At 39.5% G+C, this 22,400-nt stretch overlaps 1 protein-coding gene across 2 annotated transcripts in view; it reads left to right on the top strand.

Annotated features, from left to right (window-relative positions):
* The first annotated feature begins 4,966 nt into the window (after positions 1-4,966).
* spock2 (SPARC (osteonectin), cwcv and kazal like domains proteoglycan 2) overlaps positions 4,967-22,400 on the top strand; it is a 29,154-nt gene continuing 11,720 nt past the window's right edge. Inside the window, exons 1-3 of one of the 2 annotated variants that reach the window (XM_044137409.1) lie at positions 4,968-5,361; positions 21,230-21,238; positions 21,696-21,741. In XM_044137409.1, coding sequence (XP_043993344.1) covers positions 5,173-5,361; positions 21,230-21,238; positions 21,696-21,741 — 244 coding nt within the window. In that variant the 5' untranslated portion in view covers positions 4,968-5,172. Of the gene's footprint in view, positions 5,362-21,229; positions 21,239-21,695; positions 21,742-22,400 lie in introns of both variants that reach the window. The other variant, XM_044137410.1, reaches the window with a different exon arrangement.

Raw genomic sequence — 22,400 nt, 5'->3', positions numbered from 1 at the left:
GCAGCAACATGGTTCTGTAATAATGAGGGGATTATTTCGACAAAGATGACAGTGAAGCTTTTCGTCTCCTTGTCAAATACCTCACCTTGTAAGCGTGTCATTTCTCTGTCATATGATTCTCTTGTTTGTCATCGGATCCTTCAAGGCTGGATTCAAGACTCTCGGTAGTTTTCCGAGTCTGCATTACCCGGAGCTGCAGCTCGAACAGAATTACATGTAGGTTTAGATTTATTGCTGGAGGAAGCAGAAAGAGAGCAGCTCTCTCAGGGGAGGCCAAACTCTGATGTGTGGCAATTTTTGCTGAGGTATGCTCTTCTTTATCAGAGCCCTAACATTTTTACATGCCATTTTCAAACGGGCTTTACTCCAGATATTAGCCCATTTCTAGATTAATATTCTCGTTTTCCTATTTCACTATGATAGACTTTTAAAAATATAAACTCAAACTTAAAGGTTTTTACAATACTATAACAATTGTATTGTGAAAGTTATACCACAATGTTACCACGTTATGTTTTGCCTTTGTCATTGCTTTCACAAATAAGTCAAACAAAATTACCAAAAAAAAGCCCTTTTATGTTAAAGTGCAAAAGTTCTGCAAAACAATGACCCTTAAATAAAAACATTGTACATAAAACAAATGATTTCATAAATATTTATCCCATTTAAAATGTCTTACCTAATTCAACGGACAATCCCAAGGAGTGGAATGAAGCTCACCTGAGTCCAGTGACTGTGGTTGTGGCAAAAGATCTCCAAGCCACTGAACATGGAGTTCAGTTAAATCATCATGAAGAAATGAAAGCAATATGGCACAGGCGTAAATCCCCTTAGATTAGGCCGTCCTCACAAACTTGGTGACCGTGCAAGAAGGAGTCCAGTGAGCGAGGCCACTGGGACACCGATGACTTCGCTGAAGGAGTTACAAGCTTCAGCAGCTATTGCTAGTTGGGAAAGTGACAATACTATAGCCACTGTTGAACCTAACCCAGAGAGGTTTTTTCACAGGGGTGACCACAACAGGCCAGTAAAACATTTGGTAGCTCATGGTAGCTACAAATATTCACAGATCAAGAGGAACAATCAGTAAAAGTAAAAGTTTTAGCAATACAGACTTCATAAAAGAGTTGAAAGAGTTTAAAAAAGACATTAGGAGTCCTGTTTGCAGTTTGCCAACTCATGTAGAGGACAGTGAATAATAAGATGTTCTGGTCTGATAAGACCTAAATAGATGTTTTTAGCCTAAATGCAACTTTATATGTTTAGAAAAACTGACGCTCTGACCTTACTATCCCCATGGTCACATATAATAGTGGCTGTATAATGCTGTGTAAATTACTTTTTTAAGCCGAGACTCAGTGCTTAACACAGTGTTATGATGAGCCATTGTCTTTTCACTACAGCAACAACAAACATCAACAGGAACATTTTTAAATTAAAGGTTTGGTCACATTTTCTACCAGTGTAACATCAAAATCCTGTAGGAGATGGATTCGTAGTATTTGTACTGTCATTTCTCTGAACAAGTTTTATTAATAATACAAGCCAAAATCCTGTTGGCACATTGTCTGGAGTAAGAGTCCTGATATACCCTCTACTGGGTAACTAAACATCACTACTTAGAAAAGGAATCCTATAATAATTACAAGGTATTCACATATCTGTCTGTCCTTAAGTGAACTACTATCTCCCAGTTTAGAAATATTTACATTATTCAATATTGGTGCAATGGTTCAGGACTTAGTTGGCTGCCTTTTCTCCCACTCTCTTTAGCAGCTTTGTGCAAATGTAGCAAAAACCAACACAGCATAAATTCATACAATTGTGAAATCAATGTTAATCTATGTCGTATCAATTTAGAACATCTACTTATACTGATAGGAATTTAAATGGGTTAAGTTTCTGGAAAAACACTTACCCAAGTCTAGTTCTTTGACAAACTAGACTTTAATGGTAAATCTGACTTTGTTGGGTTTTCAAAAACTTTAGGAGGAATATTTCCCTCGCATTTGTATGATTTCTATGCCAACTTTTCAGGGTAAAGTGGGTGAGGATCCAAGTTTGCTCCTTCACGTCTGTCACCTCAAGTTTGATTGGAAGCATCAATAACATATTGCTTGGATATGAGCCTCCCAGGAAACAGGCAGAAAAAAATAAGCTTACATCGTGTTTCTCTTTCTCTGTCAGAACGCCACAGAACCCAAAGTATCGGCCTGTTCCTCTGAGAAAACAGTATGGTTTATTTTCCAGCTGTGGCTAAGAGAGTGAAATGATAGAAAACACAGTCTGTCAGGGGTTTGCACAGAAAAAAAGTATATTCTCTTGCATTGCAGGAATAGAAAGGCATGCAGTGTTGATGGAAACCAAATAGAGGATTTTCCCAAAATAGTCTCACTAGACTCAGACAATCAGACTGGACCTCATGGGAAACATTTAGCTTGGTGAAGGTTTGGTGAACTGACTGATAATGAGGTTAGGATGGTCAGTCTCTCACCCTTCTGGAATTCAAAACCACTCCCAGAATGAACACCATTCCGAGGTGAGCACAATACCAAATATAAAACTCTTCTAGCCTCTTAAATGACCAATCCTCAAGAAGAAGAAGACAATTTTCAAAAAATACCCCAGAAATGTCTCAACAGCTCTTACAGATATAGGGCTTAGAAAAAAACATTCAAACAAAAACTACCACTGCAGTAACAGTCAAGCATGAGGATTAAAAATCATTGCAGGTTCACAAGATAAAAAAAAAACTCCAATCATTTAAAATATGTGACAATTAATATAAATAGATAAACCTTGGAATAATTTCACTCAAGAGCTATTGTAACGCAGAAAGTGGAAAACCAGAGATAACACGCTAATGCCTTGTTTCCACGGCAATATGGCAATTTTGCCGACCTGTGGTATGGCACAGGTCGGCAAAATAGCTTACCGAACTGCACTGACTCGCGCCGTACCACTCAGTGGAAACGAGGCATATGACTTGAGGAGAACATGGGTGATGAAGTGTGGCACATTTTGAGAGACGGCGATAAAACACCTGAACTGTCAGTGGTAAAGACATCACACTCAGTTCTGTTAACCAAGCTGCAGCCAGTTACAGTCAAACAAAATCTGCACTGCAACACTTATAGAGATTATTGTTCGACATTACATAAAAACCACTCAAGGGTCTGATCCTTTAAAATTACAGTGTTTATAATGCCATGAGAATTGTTTCTGTGCTCTGTTGTTCCTTTTCTGTTGCGAGAACATGACCAAACTAGGACTTCATTTAACCCCCAAAAGTTTTTCTTTGACTGATTATTTTTAAATAAAAATCTCTGGGAGCAAAGCAGGTTGCAGCTGCTGCAGAGGTAGTCTTAAATAGGTCAGAGGAAGACCACACGTTGAATTCGTTTCTAGAAAGGAAAGCTCCAAATCACTGCATTGTGGTTTCTTATCCAACATGGATATTTCATTTCCCACCTGACCATTTAGCATGACTAATGAGCACACACGTGAAAGACTTTTACATCTGTTAAAGTGCCTTCACAAAGACAAGCTCAAATGTGTCTAGAAGGTAATCTTGTCATAGTTACTTGTGCTGAGTAAACATATACATGCTTAGCTCAAACATCTTGTCTCCTTATCGTTCCTCGAACTTGATCAGGTTGAGCCAAAAGATTAGATGACCCCTTGTTGGGAGCTTGCCCTCATTAGGACAGGCTCAAGACACTCCACTGGGGCTCAAATGGCATCAGTTAATCCGGCGTTTCAGTAACAAGCTGTCGTTTGATGGGGCTTCTCATGGATGAACATAGAGCGAGCTAACACGGTGCAGCAAGACCCATGGTGCAAGAAACCACTGTCCAAAGGATGCATCTGACCAAAGGCGTAAACCACCGTTCGAAAAACAATCTGCTGGTGTTGATGGTCAACTTGAAGTGGGCGGGTGTGAAACCTCATCTAAACTCTGGTGATGCAGACCAAACACGCGAGCTCTCATCCGCCTGAAAACCTAAGTCTTGGTTCAACTGATAACAAACACCTGAGCTGTTTGCTTTGAAAGGCAATGCAAAGCAAACAGAGGAAGAGATGAGGACATGATACGTGATCTAAAAATGTTTAAATCTTGGATGTCTTATAGTTTCTCCGTCTTTGCTGTCATCTCTGAAACTGCTTGTGCAACCCATCTACATCGAGTAATGTACCTCTCTTGCTGCTCTTACTAACCACTTACTAGTGATAGCACCCCGTACGAGCAACTGGATGACATCCAGTTTGATTCAATGTGAAAATAAACCCAACCAAGTGAATATGGGAAGTCTTCTGACATTCCTGGCCTAATTATACCTGATGACATCCAGTTTGATTTAATGTGAAAATAAACCCAACCAAGTGAAGATGGGAAGTCTTCTGACAGTCCTGGCCTAATTATACCTAAGTTCCCCAGACTATCTTAGTTTGATAACATCCCAAGACTAATAAAACCCAAAGAATACATCACAGACCTAAAGAAGAGAGCGAATGTAGAGTTATCACAACAATGGAAGGGTTTAGATTAAATCATATTAATTTGTAGGAATGGCCCAGTCAAAGTTTAGACCAAAATCTAATTAAGAATATGTGGTAAGAATAGCACTGTGTTTACCGCAGGCACCCTCCATCCTATCTAAATAAGCTTCAGCAAGTTTGGAAAGAAGAGTGGGATTTTTAAATAAAAAATTATTTGGATTTGCTGTAAACTTGCAGTTGTTATTGCAGAGAGTAGTAGTTCCACAATATCTAAAAAGAGAGCTATTAGCAAATACAACACGTCTCAGGTTTTTCTTTCTGTTAAAAAAAAAGCTAAATAAAAACGTGTATATAAGTTCAGCTTGTAGCTCTTAAAGAAAGTGTGCATAAATCAAAAGTTTTCACGTCGAGAAATGACAAAAGGTGTCTCACAGCAGCTTGAGGGCGGACTCACTTTATTTACCCACCATCAAACAGCTCCCTTCCTCACTCCGTCTGCCTCCCTCCCATCTGCAGGAGCATCTTACAGGCTAATCAGGTGGCGCTTTCCATCCAGCCTCAGCATCCGCCGCCTTCCAGAAGAGGAGAGCCGACAGACGGTGTTGCTTCGTGCGAGGAGGTGTCCTGTGTGCGTGGTTTTTTCCCCCCCTCCTCCCACCTCTCCGGTTAAACATGGTGGAAATGTCAGATATGTTGTGCCTTCTCGCCCCGCTGCTGATGTTCGCGGGGTCCACCTTGCAGGCGGACGTGAAGAGCGTCCGAGAAGCGGAGAAATCCGGGAATTTCATGGAAGACGAGCAGTGGCTGTCCACCATTTCACAGTACAGCCGCAAGATCAAGCACTGGAATCGCTTCAGAGACGTAAGTGTCGAATGAATGCGGTGTGGATGCGCTGCCATGTTTACTCCCGTCTTTCACACAAACTTGGTTCTTTCTGCAGTTTTGCAGCCAGCCGCACTTCTGGAACACGAATAAATGGCTATTGAAGAGTTTGATTCAGCTACTGGCATTTTGATTTCTAATTTGTCTTGCTTGTTTGGAAGGGAAATGTTTTGAGAGAGGAGTAGTTATAGCTTTTTTTTTTATTTTTTATAACTTATCCCAGGGTTATCTGGGTAGTCAAATTGGGTAGTCAAAGTTGAATGTTGTCAGAAAACTTGTGAGATATTATAAACACACCATTCTGCCTCACTCTTCCTCTCACTTCCTGCAACGTTTTTCTTTGTTTGTTTCTAATAATATGCAATTAAGTTGTTGTTTCTGCTTGGCAGTATGGGCCCAAACCATCATACTGCCCCTCGCAGTTAAAGGTTCCCCCTCAGATGTGGCTCCAGGGATTTCACAAACAAGATGATTTAACAATTAAGACATAGTGCACCTGATTGATTGGTTGACGTGCACACATGCAGCTATTGAACGGACTGATCTGGGTTACTGGAATTGATTAAAGCCTGCAGGCTACGCCTGGTGATGAATTACTGTGTCTGTGGACGTATGGATGCACCTCTGCCTCCAGCTCTGTGAAATGATTACTAATGATCCCCAACAGGATCTGGACAGTATATTGCAGCTGGATTAGGTTGCATATGACCGATGTTAATTTGGTTTCAATTGATCCTGAGAGACTGCATGCTGCACGTGAAATGTGTTATTATTGGATTAGAAATAGCAGTAGCAGAGCGTGTGAGGATATGTTTAGGCATATTTTTTTTATGCTAGCAAGACTGTAGTGTCAGTTTAGCAAAAACCTCCTGAAAACCAAGACCTGAAACAAAGAGAGAGGTTTAGATTTACTGTAATTAGCTGAAGATTAACACGTGTCCTCTGGGACTGCGAGGAAGTAATGAAATTGTGCACATGGGAAGATTAAATTGGAATTACTGTGGGATTGTGACTCATTGGGTGCCGATCTATATTTAAACAGTTTTGATCTGAAATGTTCGCCTCACCTGCAATAACCTTCTGAATTCAGCACATCTTGGTTGGTGGTTCAAAGAGAAAAACAGCTATGAATCAATTGAAAGGCAGTCACAACTGGAACATGTTCACATTTCATAGAAATTGATTTTGAAAAAAAGTTATTATGAGTTAATATCTTGTGGTGGATAACTCTGTATTTTATTTATTGTTTATTTTGAATTTCGGTCAGTTGGTCTAGGAGACTAAAGCTAATGAGTAATTTGAGAAGAGCCACGACCAAAGTGGCTTTTAAAAACAAGTCCAAAATCAAAAATATCATAATGCTTTTTATTATAAACCTTTAAGCTGGAGTCCATCCATTCATCCGTTTTCTGTACACCCTTCTCCCTTATAGGGGTTAGGAGGGTTGCTGGTGCCTATCTCCAGTTAACGTTCCGGGCGAGAGGCGGGGTTCACCCTGGACAGGTCGCCAGTCTGTCTCAGGACAACACAGAAACAGACAGGACAAACAACCATTCACACACACACTCACACCTAGGGAGAATTTAGAGACCTAACAGTCATGTTTTTGGACTGTGGGAAGAAGGGGACCCATGCATGCACAGGGAGAACATGCACACTCCATGCAGAAAGACCCCAGGCCAGGAATCGAACACAGAACCTTTTTGCTGCAAGGCAACAGCTCTACCAACTGCGCCACTGTGCAGCCCTAAGCTGGAGTCCCCACCACAAAAATGGACACAAAATAACCCCCCAAGAATTATTTATAGGAAATGAAGGTTTGAGACGGTGCTGCACCAATAATCTTCCTGCATGAAACATGTAAGGACAAAATAATATGTAAGATGTTTCCAGTCAGATGAACTACCTAATTTGCAACAGGATCTTGTCGCACTTGAACGGCGCAATATTTTTCATTATACTTAAAGAGGAGCGTCTCTGACATCATTCGTCAGTTTGTCACTTTCTGAAATGAGGAAGGTAAGCTGTTATTATGAGCTTCTATGAGATTGAAGCATTGAAGCTTAATGCTTCATTCAGTTATTTGTTAGAAAAAGAAAACATTGTTACAAGATAAGAACAGTTAGTAAATACTATGAGAATATCATAACTAGCTGGTTATCGACATCCAAGCTTCTTATAAATGTTAGAAGGGTTTTTCACAGTTTCTTCCTGATTCTGTATTGAATTTGTTTCAGAATTTGAGACAAAAGAAACCTTTAATGATTTTATAAAAATTTCCAATTTCAACATATTGGGACCGACTCAGAACTAGAAAAGTGTGAATACAACAAAATAGGCACTAATTATATCTAAATTTCAATATTCCATGCTGGTTAAAATCTTTAACCAAACATTAAACATCAAGTGTATTTGTAGTCGAAAATATCAGTGAATTTTACTTTTCCACAAAATAGTGCTTTACAAAATTTACAAAAAAGAAGCGTTTAACTGAGCCTCTAAAAAAGTGTAAAAATAAATAAAATAATTACTTAGACCACAGAAATGTTTACCTTTCGCACCATTTATATTTAAATCAGGCAGTAATTCTGAAAGGAAACACTTCTTTTCTTCAGACATGTTTCACAGAGCACCCATACTGGTGGTGCACAGCCTCCTCCCTCCATTAGCTGTGTAAGTATCAGTGTCTGTGCATTAATGGCCCAGTGCAAACATGGCAATGGTTTAAAGAGTCTTAAAATAGATTTGTATAAACCGAGATTGAGGCTGTTTTAAGACAACAGACTGTGTAAGGGGTTAGCTTTAGATCCCTGGTCCAGCTAATCTGGATTTATACTAAGCAAAGAAATCAGACCAGTTATCTTCTGCAGGTATGACATTAACTGCTTATAAGGTTTAACTGAGCCTCTAAAACCAAATTTAACCCTTTCAAAACTTTCCTTTCACCACGAAGATGTCACTTTCTCTGCTTCCCCCTGTGTCTTGAGTTTCTCAACAACACAAGCAACCCTGACAGCTATCACTTTCATGACCGGCACACTTTCAACGGGCGCATTCAGATGTTTACGGATATGTGATCACCGCTAATACCTGTGCAGGCATATTATAAGCAGGATTTTGACGCCTGTGCAGTAAAGAGTGGCGGCGTCTCTGGTGATCATAAAGATAACAGGGAAAAACATCAGAGAAGCGAGGCGCTAAACCTCCTGCGGGAATCGCGGATGGAAACCACTTTGATTTCAGCTGGCTGCTGTAGCAACAGCTTCCCCTGCACTGAGATGGAGGATAGATCCCTGGGAGTTTGATGACTCTATCCCCTTAACCAGCCTCGCTTCAGGGAGGGAACGAGCGAAAGAAAGAAAAAAAAAAACATCATTTCGGTTAAGTTTCTCGAAATCATTAAAGCTGTGAATTTCCACAGCTGAAATAACACTGCTTGTATCATTATTCTTAATGAGCAGTGCCTTGCAGTAAATGTAATGAACCTTTAATTGGCTGTGCTTCATCTTGGCCTTTGAGCTAAAAAAAAAAAAAAAAAAGAATGTGTGTTGATGTGCAAATTATTGCCAATGACACAAATATAATGAAATAAATTGATGCTGATGCACATATTCCTCTGAGATATTAGAGCTGGAATATTACAGATCCAAGTCAAGGAAGCAATAATCAAACGCCACACAACAAGGAAAGCTCTGCAACTCCATCCTTTCACATGTATGCACTCAGATAAACACAAACACACAGCACCGGCTGCAGACTGTGTGCAGGGCGCACTGTAAATATTTCATATTTATTCTTCCGCGGGATGTAAAAGCAGAATCGGGATAAGAGGCTCTTTCGCTTCAAGTAAAAAACGGCTCCCACGCTCCGATGCAATTTATTTCACAGGAAGACAAGGCGATTAAATTTAACAGTAACAGTCAACAAATAATAAAGGGGGATACCTTCAATCCTTTAATCTGACAGGTGCACTCAACATTTCATTCCACTAATGCACTAAATCCTAAGGAAAAAAAGAAAAGATAAACCGGGCAACAGGAAAGACGGCTGTGGGAAATGAATGCAAATCTACGACTTTATTTTATACACAATAACATCATTAGTGTCAGTTTGAATTAAAATAACAGTAGCAGTGATGTATGGTCATTTATTCTGTTTTTCCAGCATTGCACGCCTGGAACCAAATGTTGTTTTATTTATTTACTGATGATGGCCACAAATTCAGTTTTTTTCTTTTGACACTCAGCTGAGTTTTTCAGCGCAGTGCATTTAGACTGCGAGATTTCTTTTAGTCTTTCTAAATTAGAAGTGAGTTTCCTCAAGGTTAGCGCAAGTCCCACAGTAAGCTGGAAGATGACAAACTTTAAAATTCTTCTTTTCCTTTGATAACGATCCTTTACTGTGTTGGATACTTAAATACATATACATATGCACATATATCACCTAGGCAACTCCATTGATTTTCCATTAGCATACAAGCCTTGTAAAGGTATGTGGGAAAGAGAACAAATGCTGTCCAGGAGCAAAAATCAATATGAGATATATTTTCATTAGAAAAATGTAATACATACAGCCTTCCTGTTATCTGCTGAAATCTGATTCTCTTTTCTGGTTGCCTGGTTGAGCAGCACATATCCTCTGCATACAGCACAGTCTCCTTTCTATAAGTTTGTAACAAGTTTTGTGTTTCCTCTCGCTTCATTTTTAAATATGTCAGTACTTAAATTTATCTTTGAATCTTCTCTCAGTACTGACTTCCACACCGTTGTCGCTACAACAACCTGTTAGCATGAAGGTATTGTGCATTCACTGATTGGACAAACGTGGACTTTTAAGCAATAGAACGTGTCAAGTGTGAAATAGGCCAATTCCTGTCATCATCCAATTTCTCGATACTTATAAAATATAAAAATAGTTCTTTTAAATTAAAAACATGTAATATTTGCAACTAATAAATCAAACCAAATTTTGTTTATTTTTCTGTAAACTTCTAAGGAAAAAGTTTACAGAAAATGAAGGAACAAATGCAAAGGGAGATTCTTCCAGAATTGAGGGTCATCAAAACCGAATGCTGCCTCACCTTGTTAAGTTCTGGTCCTGGGAATACTGGAACAGAACTGAGGGCTCGTCATGGTTCGTACCCGAGAAGCAACTCAGAAATATTTTTAAGCACATGACGGCTCAGTACCCTAAAGCCGATGACCTGGTTTTTAACATCTATGAATCAGAAAGCCAGCAAATATTTAAGGGCTGGTGTGATGTGATCCATTTTTTAGTGTCGGTTGTTTCTTACAGAAGCATTTTGGATGACCTCATAGATTATCATTCAAAGACCATTAAAGACAACATTACGGTAAAATTAAGTACACTGAAGATGGGCCGTTGTTTTTACCGTAATAATTCTGCGGTTTTAAGATTAAACTACAAATCGAGTGCAATCAAAAGAACGCTGATTATACGCGACATGCTTGATTGTGCAGGTCATCTTTACTTTCACACATCACACACGGCAGCACAGAGACATCCAAAAGGGTTTGGAGCCATCTGGGTGTGTTTGTTAAATCCTTATCCTGAAAAGGCACGCCCCAGCAGTCAGGCGGTCAGGAAGCATCCAGCACCGAGCCTTCCTGCACCTGTTCTCCATTCAGGTTTGTTGTTATTGAGCAGTAAATCCTTTGTGCCTAAAAACGAAAACATCAGACCCCTCAACAGTGTCAGTGGGCTCACTGTGCAAAGAGGTGGTAGTAGCTGACTCTTTGAGCAGTTATGAATAAAATGTGATATTTATTTGGTTTACATTTCAATAACTTTTTTTTCTTTCTGTTTTTACCTCTGCAGTGTTTTTTTAGTCTTCTTGCCTATCATTTGCATTTACTGGCATTAGGCCTTCATAAACCTCTGTATATATGTTCACCACAGTGTTTTATCATTACACTGCAGTGTACAAAGCATAATTGTGGATAATGGCATCTGTAGCAGCAGAGCCAAATACTCCATTAAAGACAAACTGTAGTAGCAGTAAATTATCAGCAATGGAGTTCAGTCTGGCTGAGCCACCCAGTGTTCCCTAATGTTCAACCAGACTCCCTCAGATGCATTAATAACATGGGTGATGATAACAGCTTATCTGAAACCCATTAGTCTTCCTAGCCATGCTTTCGCCCTGGCCATGAGTCACTCCTTATCATATTCCAGGTTCTTATTTCGACCTCGAACTTCCAGAATATCTGCAGCAAAGGCAGATGGACTGCATCATAATCGTGTCCAACTGTTCGGGCCTGTGTGGTCCGTTCAGCACTGTTCAGGGCTTGAAATGACTAGCGGTGGCTCTGTGGGGTGTCTTTGCTGTGTAGGAGGGGTGTAGCAGGGCTGTGATCGCAATGAAGACCAAAGAGACAGTCTTTCATTAGGAGCTAAACCGCAGCCGAAGGCACAGGCGTTGTAAAGAGGTCAGTGATTTTAAATTAGCTAGTAGATCCAAATTGATGTTCTGAACATCATACATTTATCAGATTGGTGTGTCATTTCTTTTTGTATGCAAACATAAGGATAACTGCAGTGCCCTGCAAAAGTACACAACACAAAACGTACATAGTTGTGAAGTGAAAGGAAAATAATGCATGTTTTGTGTAAATGTAAAACATAGCATTTATTTGTATTCTGCTCATGCAGAGGTTATGGAGGGGGCACAGACAACACATGGCAGAGGGTTCTCTGTGCAGGTCAGACAAAAACTGAAGTTTCTGCCCAACATATAAAATTGAAGAGCCCACTGCACTGAACCACCTTAAAAACCTTCTTCTTATTCCACCAAATATTGATTTCTGAACTCTTCCTGAGTTAAAACATTAGTATTGTTGTTTCTAAAAGAACATGAACGTGTTTTCTTTGCATTATTTTAGGTCTGAAAGCACGGCATCGTTCTTGTGATTTTGACCATTTCTCATTTTCTGCAAATAAATACAACATTTTTTCTTGGAATTTCAGAGACATGTTGTCAGTAGTTCATAAAATAAAAGAACAATGTTCATTTTACTCCAACATATACCTATAGAGAGTGGAATCAGAGAAGTGATCATTTTGCAGTGGTCTCTTAATTTTTTCCAGAGCTGCATATTGCTGTGTTGTCTAAATCACATTTAGTACACCGTGATAGTTACAGTTATCAGGTGTACAAAATATGGATTCAACTGAATTGACAACTAAATGTGCGTTGCAGCATTAATGTGATTTCTGATTGAAATTTTGTTTAAAATTCTTGCATATTGAAGTGAATATTGAACAAGTAGCAAGTAGCAATAATCAAGTAGAATCCACCTTAATCTCCATCTTGTTCATTCAAAACATAACCTATGCTGTTTATTGAATATTCACATGAATAAAGGTGGAGCACAAAAAAACTAGACTGAACAACAAAATATTTTATTCAGATTAAGTATTTATAATAGTAATAATTTACTAAATTTGTAGTGTTTTCAATAAAAAAAACCACTAGAAAATATAAAAACTACACACAATAAAGTAAAATACATCTAAGTCTCTTAAAGAGGAAGTGTTTTCTAAAGTCTAAACTACACTGATTTACATATATTACTATGTAGGAGTTTTGTTTTGCATTATTAGCTCTGATCAATAGAAAGGGTTCATTTGTAAACAACTGTTGGTTTCAGGGTGTTTATGCCCTTTGTTTATCAGTATTAAAACTCTAGTGTAATTTTTGTGGAATTGGAGGTGTTATGCAGATTTAAATTAAGAATATTAAACCAGACATGGCAGTAGGTCCCATAAGATCTTTAGCCACAGCGGTTGTCTCTACCATTACTGATGTTTGGCCCAAAGCAGCCTGAGTAACAACCAGTGTGAGTTCAGATTCTGGAGCTTCAGTTGTTGATGCAAAAGGTTTTGATCAAATAACAAGAGCAACCCAGTTGTTTGGGCCTCGGGGAGAATCCTTGCTAGGAATGTGTTAACAGTAATAAAACTCAGGAGAAAAACAAGTTAGACGCACGCACAGAGCAACGCTGCATATATATTTTATATACAGCAACACCAGAAAGTGTTCATCTTCCTTAAGGTTACGAGTCCTTAACCTTTTCAGATTTACTTACATTTCAGGCTCATTCTAGAACACATTTGAGGATTTTTCCCTAAGATATACACACTGTTCTTCCATGTGAGGGAAAAAACAGCCGTGCAAATTTCATTTTGCCCAGCTTGTGAACACAGTATTTTATAAGCATTTGCACTCATGGTATAATATGGTATAATATTTTTGTTGAAGCATTGTCTAAAGTCTTCTTTGTTATGTTATTCCCAGTTTGGCACATCTGTTTTGGGGCGTTCTTTACACCTGTTTTTTTCCTAAAGATCCTTCTAAGCTCAGTCAGATTGGAACGGCAGCACGGGAAGACGGCCACTTGCCAAAGTGGATTTAAGTCCGGCTTCTGGCTGGGCAGCTCAAGGACATCTACATTTTGCTTCTGAAGTTACTCCCTTCTTATCTTGGCTGGGTCAGGTCATCAAATGCAAGGCATCTGTAAGTAGGCTTTCTGTCTTCAGCTGTTGTCAAGTTACTCTGTATGCAGAATAACATCCCCACAGAACGATGCTGCCATCACATTGTTTCACAGTGGGGATTGAGGTGATTAGCACTTGAGTTGCCGGTGTCTTAGTAACCAGCATTAGATGGAGATTTCCAGGAACATAAGGGGTGCATGGAAGTTTTTCAAAGAAATCTGGGTAGATCACCACAGTCAGAAATAGAGAACAAAGAAATGAGAGCTGCAGGATTAAGTCCAGATTGAAATGTATCAGTTACACCTACCTATAGATGTTTAATGATGTCTAAATTTTGGACAGAAAGATAGCCCGGGTTGATCAAATACTCTAATAAAGCCAGACTTTCAGCATCTTTGTCTAAGCTAAATTTAGAGCAAAAAGAACATGTTTTTCTGAGCTAAAACAAGACAAGAAAGGGCCAACCTTAAATAGGCACAAACGGGAACCAAGGACATCCAGTGTTGGGATTTTATTAAAACATGTTGGTGTTTGTGGATTATTTGCGTTATCTGCCAAAATTCCACCAGTAGCTCAATGAATGTCATTCCCAGTCTGCTGTTCCTCTGAAGGAGCCAAATTTAGCCCTCTTAACGTGGTTCTATTTGTGCCTCTTATTCAGATACCTTCTTTTAGCCGCTTCTCCCTCAAATCACGGGGCCCGATTCTCATCCTTCTCGTACCGCTCACCCAGGCAACTCCATTGATTTTTCCATTGCCGTACATGTCTTGTTTTCCATCGAGCCTGGTGTCTCCAGTGGAGTGTGACGGGTCTTGCTGTTTGTACCTGATTCTCTTGCGAGTTGCAGACTGTTTTCTGATTCCCCACAGGGGCCCTGAGGGGCACAAGGGCCACTGTTATTTATAGACAGTGAGTACAGGGCCTGCCTGAGTGCACAGACATTTTGTGGGACAAGTGGAATTTTTGTGGCTGTTTCTGAGTGTTGGTGTGGTCTGCAAAGAAAGTATCTCAAAATCCATAACGGGGCCAGCATGGAGACAACCGTGCATGTACAGACTCGCTCTTGGCCAACTGCATGTTTCTTTTGATTCTGTGAGAAAAGATTTGGGCACTTGAAGACACAGAGGGAACATATAAAGCCCGGTGAAGCCTTAGGAGACCAGACTGAAATCAGAGAAGCATATAGGTACTGACAGCCACACCACCATGTTGCCTGAGGTCTGATGTCTACACAATAACTGCTCGTGTTTTCCATGACCAGGCAAACATTTAGGTACCTCCTTAAATCCATCTGACCGAGACTGTGATGGAGAGGGAGGATATAGAAACCCTAGACCATCTGTATACCTTTATATCAGTAACTGACCTATGCCTATTCGATCTTCAGCTTAAAGTATGTTAGTAGCTTTTTTAGGCATTTAGATTAAAATGATTCATATTTTCTTGCCACACTTGCTGGTAACCTTGGTGATGAAACATTATAAAATCCTATTTTGCAAGCAGGACACATAACATTTTAAGATTGGAGCATGCAGACAGAGGGATCTTTGCACAATCTCCCTACATCAAGGTAGTCTTACTCAAGTCCTGACAGCCACTATCCTGTGACTTTTTCATGCTCCACCACTCATGAATATCATATTATTACATTCTGCAGAAGCCTGGTTATGAGCTGTTCATTTTATTCACATGTGTTTGAACAAAAATGTTTGTAAATTGCAGGACAGTGGCTCTCAGGGACTGGAAGTATTTAGTCTAATAAATTTGAAATATTTTTTGTTTTGCATTACATGAACAAGTTTTCCAGACCACATGGAGAAAAACAGGCCCGCAGCGTCACAGATCCTCCATCATACTTTGGCGTAAGCATGTAGTGCTTTTCTGCATCTTCCTCCATTGTTTTACACCAGACGCACCTGTGAGTGTTTATTCCTGAAAAGTTCAACCTAAGCCTGGGAAAAAAGCACATTTATCCTCAAAAATAGTTCTTTATGAAATTGCCTGTTGTATGACCTGTCGTTGTTTTTTCAGTCATATTTGGCGTCACCCTCTGTCTGGGAGTGTTATTACCAACTCACTCAGAAACTGTAACTCTGTCGGGACGAAACAAAATCCCAATCGTTCAATATTTCCAGTCAAACATACAGCAGAGTGTTGCCTAGGCTATAAAATAAAGTACAAATTTTACAATACATTTGAGAAACTTTTTTAATTGTTAGGTTTCCCATTAAGTGTTTCACTGGTGGACAAAAAGGTTTCAAATGATTAAAAAAAATGATTCAGAAGTGGTCACGTTATTCAAGATTGTTCCATTTTAGACATTTTTAAAAAATATTATAGGAGAGAAAAATTACATAAGCATGCAAGATTTAAAATTTAATTGCTCTTGTCGAGAACTTGAGTTCACATAAAAACAGTAGATGTTTTGTTGCCTTCGCTCTCCTTTTAAGTATTCATCGGTTCCCAGAATGCTCTCACCTCTGCTTCACCTTTTATTTACCCATCACTCAAAGCTGTCTTGTATAACCCGCTCCTCCATCCCCTCATCATTTCATGCTTATGCTCTGTGATCGCGAAGCATCCGCTTAGAGTCCTCTTGCGTGCGTGCAGGAATAAGGAGGTTTGTGTCTCATGCCCTGCAGCTCAGTGCTCACTGAAGATAAGAGAATGTATGGAATGAGAATATTGGTGAGGGAGGGAGCTTTGTTTCATCTCTGCCATGCTCTGTATGACACCAACCCAGAGAAGCTGTGAACAGCTAGTGAGTGCTTACGAAAAAAACACTAGGTGGGAGGATTTGAAGTGATGTTGAATGCAGTATTATATGTTATAGTGCCGACAACCTCAGAGTGGCTTTTTTGTTTTTCTTTAAATAATGAATTGTATATTTTGTTTGCGAGTCATTTAATCCAGCTACCTGAAATACTAACTTGGCTGATTTTTGTTTCATGAATGTTGATTTAAGTAAAATAAATGAAGTGCTTAGTCGTGTGGTTTAAAAAGTCCCGTATGTTAAGTTGACGTTTTGAAGGTTTGTCAGTACCACCTGAAGAATATTAATTTGTACACAAAAGGTGTCTTGATCAATAAAAAGAAGATAAAATCATAAAACTTAGCACTAAAACCAGAAGACATGCGGGTCAGAGGATTTTAAATGTTGGAAGGTGATGAACAATGAAGGTCTGTGGAACTGCCCAGACTTTTGTCTGATGGTAAAAGGAAATTTTGAGATTTTATAAGATCAACATTTCCACCAAATGTGCGCCATGGTAAGTGGTGTAGAACACTGGTTCCCAAAGATTTTCTTCTGGGGCCCCTATGGATCACAATAAAATCCCCTCCAAAAAAAAAAAAAAAAAAAAATCAGTTGGGCACACACATCATTCAAACAGGTTTACCTCCAGGTTTACTTTCACTGGTCTGGTTATGGGAACTTTATGCCTTCATTGTTTACAGAATATTAGTCATTTTAGTCTTCCTCTTCTTTACCTCTGTGATGTTCACATACTTAGTTTTACGTTGTTGCCTGTATGGTTTTGCAGCACAATTAACGTGGAGTTTCTGGTATATTGTTCCAGAGGGTTCATGACATTACGTTTTCAAAGAAATACTGCATGCTTGACTGACAACTGTTTAACAAGATCCTAAATATTGTGTTGAACAAGATAATACAAGTTTGCATGAACATTCAAACTTATCCTTCTAATTCACAGATACAAGACGACTTCTGCTGTTTGTTATCAGCTGAACAACTTGGTCCGCCAAATTTAGGAATATATGTAGCTTATGCTACAGAGAGAAACACACAGCATCATTTGCTTTTCTTGCTACATGTCCTTCTGACCGCCTTTCACAGTGAGTCACACAACTGTGAGCTGAACATGCAAACTCGGTTCCTTCAGAGACCGAGTTAAGACCAGCTTCTGTCTTTGGCGATTCAGTCAAACGATGGCACGGTTTTGGAGGCAAGGAATGTTGCTTAATAAGCTAGCCCATCGGGCTTCATTGCAGTCTCTTTTTCCCCACATTCGGTCAGTTGTGTGTTGTCAGAAAGAAGCAACGAAAGCACTTCGCTGGGAATCCAGCTGCATTATGAAACGCTGCATGAGAACACAGAGTGTGGGACAGAAGCAAAGTGATGTTACAGCTAACACTGACTGACAGAAGGAAGGATGGAACCACTCAGGGTTACATAAAGCTTTCAAAATGATTATAATCCTAAATATTGTATAAATTGCTCAGTATTTTTAGAGTGTAGAGACCAAGGTATGAAATCTTTTGGACAAGGACAGTATTTGTTTTTAATCCTAGTAAGGTTGGAAACACTTAGTGATTACAAACACTTATGCTTGTGTTGTCATCTCACGGGCACACATAAAATAAAACAATGCATAAATCGCATCGCCCCCTGGGATTCTTCAACCATTGTTTCCTCGATGAGATTTTTGATTGTGGCTAATGAATCCACTAAAGGACAATATTACAGTAATTGCTAGAAAAGGTTGAGTGGGAAACCTTTATCTGGTAACAGCAGATTGCTACAGAAGAGGGTTATTACCTTTGGTGCTGATGACGCAGCGGCGCGCTATGCACAAACCCCTTCGGTGAACACAGGCTGCAGCTGACAGCTGACATTTGCTGAGAAATGCCTGTCAGCAACACAAGCGGTTTGTCAAACAGACCCACAAAGTCGTATACTCACATTTCAGCCACCTGACTGTTTGTTCTTTTGTCCTGCTACTGAACAGACACAGTTTCCGTCTGTCAAAACCTTGCTTTATTCTGAGTTTGTATGTTTTTCATCACGTTCTCCGTCAGTCAGTATTTTGGCACTTTGTTAGAGATGCTAAGCTCCTCGGTTTCTTGCGATCTTATAGCTTGATCCTACAGCTCCCGGACATAGCTCAGTGTTTTTATCTCTCCTTTAATCACTTCAGTGTTAAACCTAGCTGTCTTTCACACCTGCATTTTGGTCTGTGAAGATACACGCGGTGCAACCTCTCCATTGTGCCACCTCTCTCCATGCGTCGAGCTCACTCTCAGTGTTCAGCTGGGAGAATTTATTTCTTCCCCAAATACATTTTGTGCTGCCTCTCTTTTATAAAATCATTGATTTTCAGTCTTGTCGGTGCTGCAGGATGGTTTCCTTATCTGTGCTGGCAGGAGCACAAATACAGAAAGGTTGCTAAATAATGCAGGAGCCGCGGCATCGATAAAGGAGGCAGGGGAGGCATCAGATTAACGGCCAGGTCGTAAACTGTTTGAGGTCTCACCCGGCTGTAATGTTGGCCTCCGTCAAAGCCGACAAGGTTGAACAACATAGCTGACAATCACTCATGTAGTTCAGCCGACAAAGACAGCTCACTGCAGGTGTATGTTTTGGTGATAAAAAAGGACTGCAGCAGGTGGAGGATACACTTTATACCCCTGGATGCCTTTCACGTACCACAAACATTTATGTATCCTGGGATTCTACATGATTGATCGATGCTGTGGAGTGAAAGGAACACGGGACATGGATTTTTATAAATGTTTACAAGGAAGAACGTGAACACATTTATATCTAACCTGCTTCATTCCCAATCAACTGCCTTCAGAAGTCACCCAGTCTGTAAGAAGAATACCCCCTTTCTGATACCAGTAAATACACATCTCGTCTTTGCTTGTCAGAGAACATTAATGGACCTGCAGCATCATGAAGACAAAAGGAACAGAGTAGACAGATCGTGGATGAAGATTTGGTAAAAATTAATGTAGAATTAGATTATAAAAACAGTATCTCAACCTTTGAATATCTTGCAGAATACCACTCAGTGCATTACCTTAACATGGGAGGATGTTACAAGCACAAGTTTACTGGCAGACCAGGCAAGAAGTATGTTAATCAAAGCCAAGAGACACATGGAAACAGTGGGAAAGCTGAGATTCACAGCTCAAGTGGGAGAATCTGTTGACAGGAAAACTATTAGTTGTACACAAATCTGGGCTTTGTGAAAGAGCAGCAAGAGGAAAGAAGTCACTTTTGCACTTTCCCACCACCCATGAAGGGGACTCGGCAAACATGGTAGAACGTGGTCCTGCATATTTTGAAACCGTACTTGTGACTGAACCGGGACATGATCCTGAAAACACTGTCTCCATAGTGAAACATGGTGGTGGTGATATCGTTGGAAAGGGAAACTGCTCTCAAAGTGGATAGAAAGCTAACAACATGGCAATTGTAGAAAAAGAAAATCTGATAGAGGCTGCAGAACACTTGAGATAAGAGGAAGATTACCTTCTAGAAAGGCAACGGCACAAAGCATACGGCAAGAACAATTCTAGATCTGAATATTATATATATGTGTGTGTGTGTGTTGGAGTGGCCCAGTTAACATCTAGACCTAAATCCAAATCAAAATTAGTGGCAAAACTTGAAATTAGTTTCTCACAGATCATCTTCATCCAATCTGATTGATCTTCAGCTGTTTTCTCAAATAATGATAAAAAAAAATGTTTCTACATGTGTCACTGTAATTGCAATGCAATGAAAATTTGTTTTACTAAGTGCTAACTTTGGGGACCTGAATACGAGCAAAGTTTCCAGATTTGCATTTGCTCTGCAGTATCTTGTATTGATCTACGTACAAAAGGTGTGAATACGTCCATAATGCACCTTAAGGCGAGTAATGCCTAAGTCCATGTTTGTGTGCAAATATAAAAAGTTGTGGCAGCGATCCCTGCTTCAATGAAGGCTGTTTATTTCACATGTTGTTGGGAATTTATCGCCTCCTGAGGAGCCGCTGGCTTTTTGCTTCTGGTGCAGTAAATGTTTATAGTGGTGAGTAAGTCTTCGCTTAAGGATTGCTTGTGTGGCTAAACAGGAAACATTTTGAAATGACTCATGTTTGTATTATATCAGATGCGGCAATATGCACTAATAGCTTTACATATGCAGCCTAGCCTGAGGGGGTTCTTTGATCTAAAGCAGATCTAATCATGTGCGCTTTAACACGTTTGCAAATGTGGGCGTTTTGAGAATTTGGTGTGAATGATTTTTCTAGGCTTCTTCCAAACTGAAATACTTGCTAACCCATGTTTTTATTCATATCTGACTGATTATAGTACGAGTTTTATGCTAAGGAATGTCCTTGTGGTTTACTTTTTTTTTCTTTTTTTGCAGTTTTCTTGCCTTTTTGACAGATTTAAATTATGCAGAAGAAACACTGTCTGTTTCCATCATCAAACTCTTAATATCACTGAATGCAGCTTTATACCTGAACTTGAAATTCATTTTTTTCTCTTTACTGAAACTGACTCTTTTCTCTCTTTTTGCTCTCGTTTCGCCAGGAGGTTGAGGTCAGTTGTCTTTCCTTTTATTTACTGCTTTTCTACAATTCTTCTCTCCATTCATTGTCTTTTACTATAAGTTTGTGTGTCATTTCTTTTTTCCCCTTCACCTGTCTTCTGTAATTTAATTAGAACGAACAATGTTCTAATTAAAATGCGGGGGGGGGGGAGAAGGAGTCCAATTAAAAGACACGTTCCCAATAAACGCATATGTCCCACTTATCGGCAGATTTGTTAAACTTATTTACATAAAACATGCAGAGCAGAATGTACCTGTTTTATCCGACTGATAGTCACTTATCACGCCAGCCTTCACATAATAGTTGGTGCGGGGTGATAAAAGAAGTCACATTTCTTTTGCTGTGTGATACTCGGATGTTGTATCTTTCAAACTACCTGCGACACTTTGTTGTTTTTTTCTTGCAGCTGCTAAAAACACCACTTTCTTTTATCAATGTTTCTGCAGGATGATTATGTGCGAACCTGGGATGAAAATCAAGGCTCTAACGACAGTAAGTCTCACACTCCCTGTGTTGTCTGAATGTGTGGTTATTTCAGTTTTTGGAAGCAAATAAGGAGCTTTTGTTATTGGTAGTATGGTAGCAAAATTACTCACCTGAAACAACCAGCCATATAGTTCTTTTTTTTTTTTTTTTTGACATAATTATTTAGGGATGTCCAGGTTGAGACCGTTGCTCACTCAGGAGAGGAGCAGCCACTGATTAGTGCCAGAGCCACATCTGCATTTTCCAAATAATTCATTATTTTCTTCAAGTGGATAAATATGGTTGGTGGCAGCAAATATCACTGCTGCCACCAACTGTTTTGGAGGGGAATTACTTGTACTGGAGATTGGTTATTCCCAGAGGGGAGCAAACAATCACTAAGCGGAGTTGGCCAAGACATTTTTTCATTTCTTTCAAAACATCTATATTGTTTATTTTTGTTTCTCCTAACCTGTGAAATTCATTTAATGGATGGTAATATTATGCATTAGCTGTAAGGGTATTTTTAAGCCGTTGTTTATCCGTATAATTTAATATAAAGCTTTGATAAGTCAAAGAGACGCATTAAAGATATTGAAAGGCACACACAAGCCAAAGCCAGATTTTCCTCCATTTGAAAGCTCAACATTAACTGTGTAGTGAGAGGCAATTTTTGTAAAAACAAC

This window comes from Gambusia affinis, linkage group LG13, assembly GCF_019740435.1.
Source record: "Gambusia affinis linkage group LG13, SWU_Gaff_1.0, whole genome shotgun sequence".
In the NCBI taxonomy this organism is placed as follows: domain Eukaryota; kingdom Metazoa; phylum Chordata; class Actinopteri; order Cyprinodontiformes; family Poeciliidae; genus Gambusia; species Gambusia affinis.
Note: the sequence above shows the minus strand (reverse complement) of the source record. Positions and strands in the feature narration are given on the sequence as shown.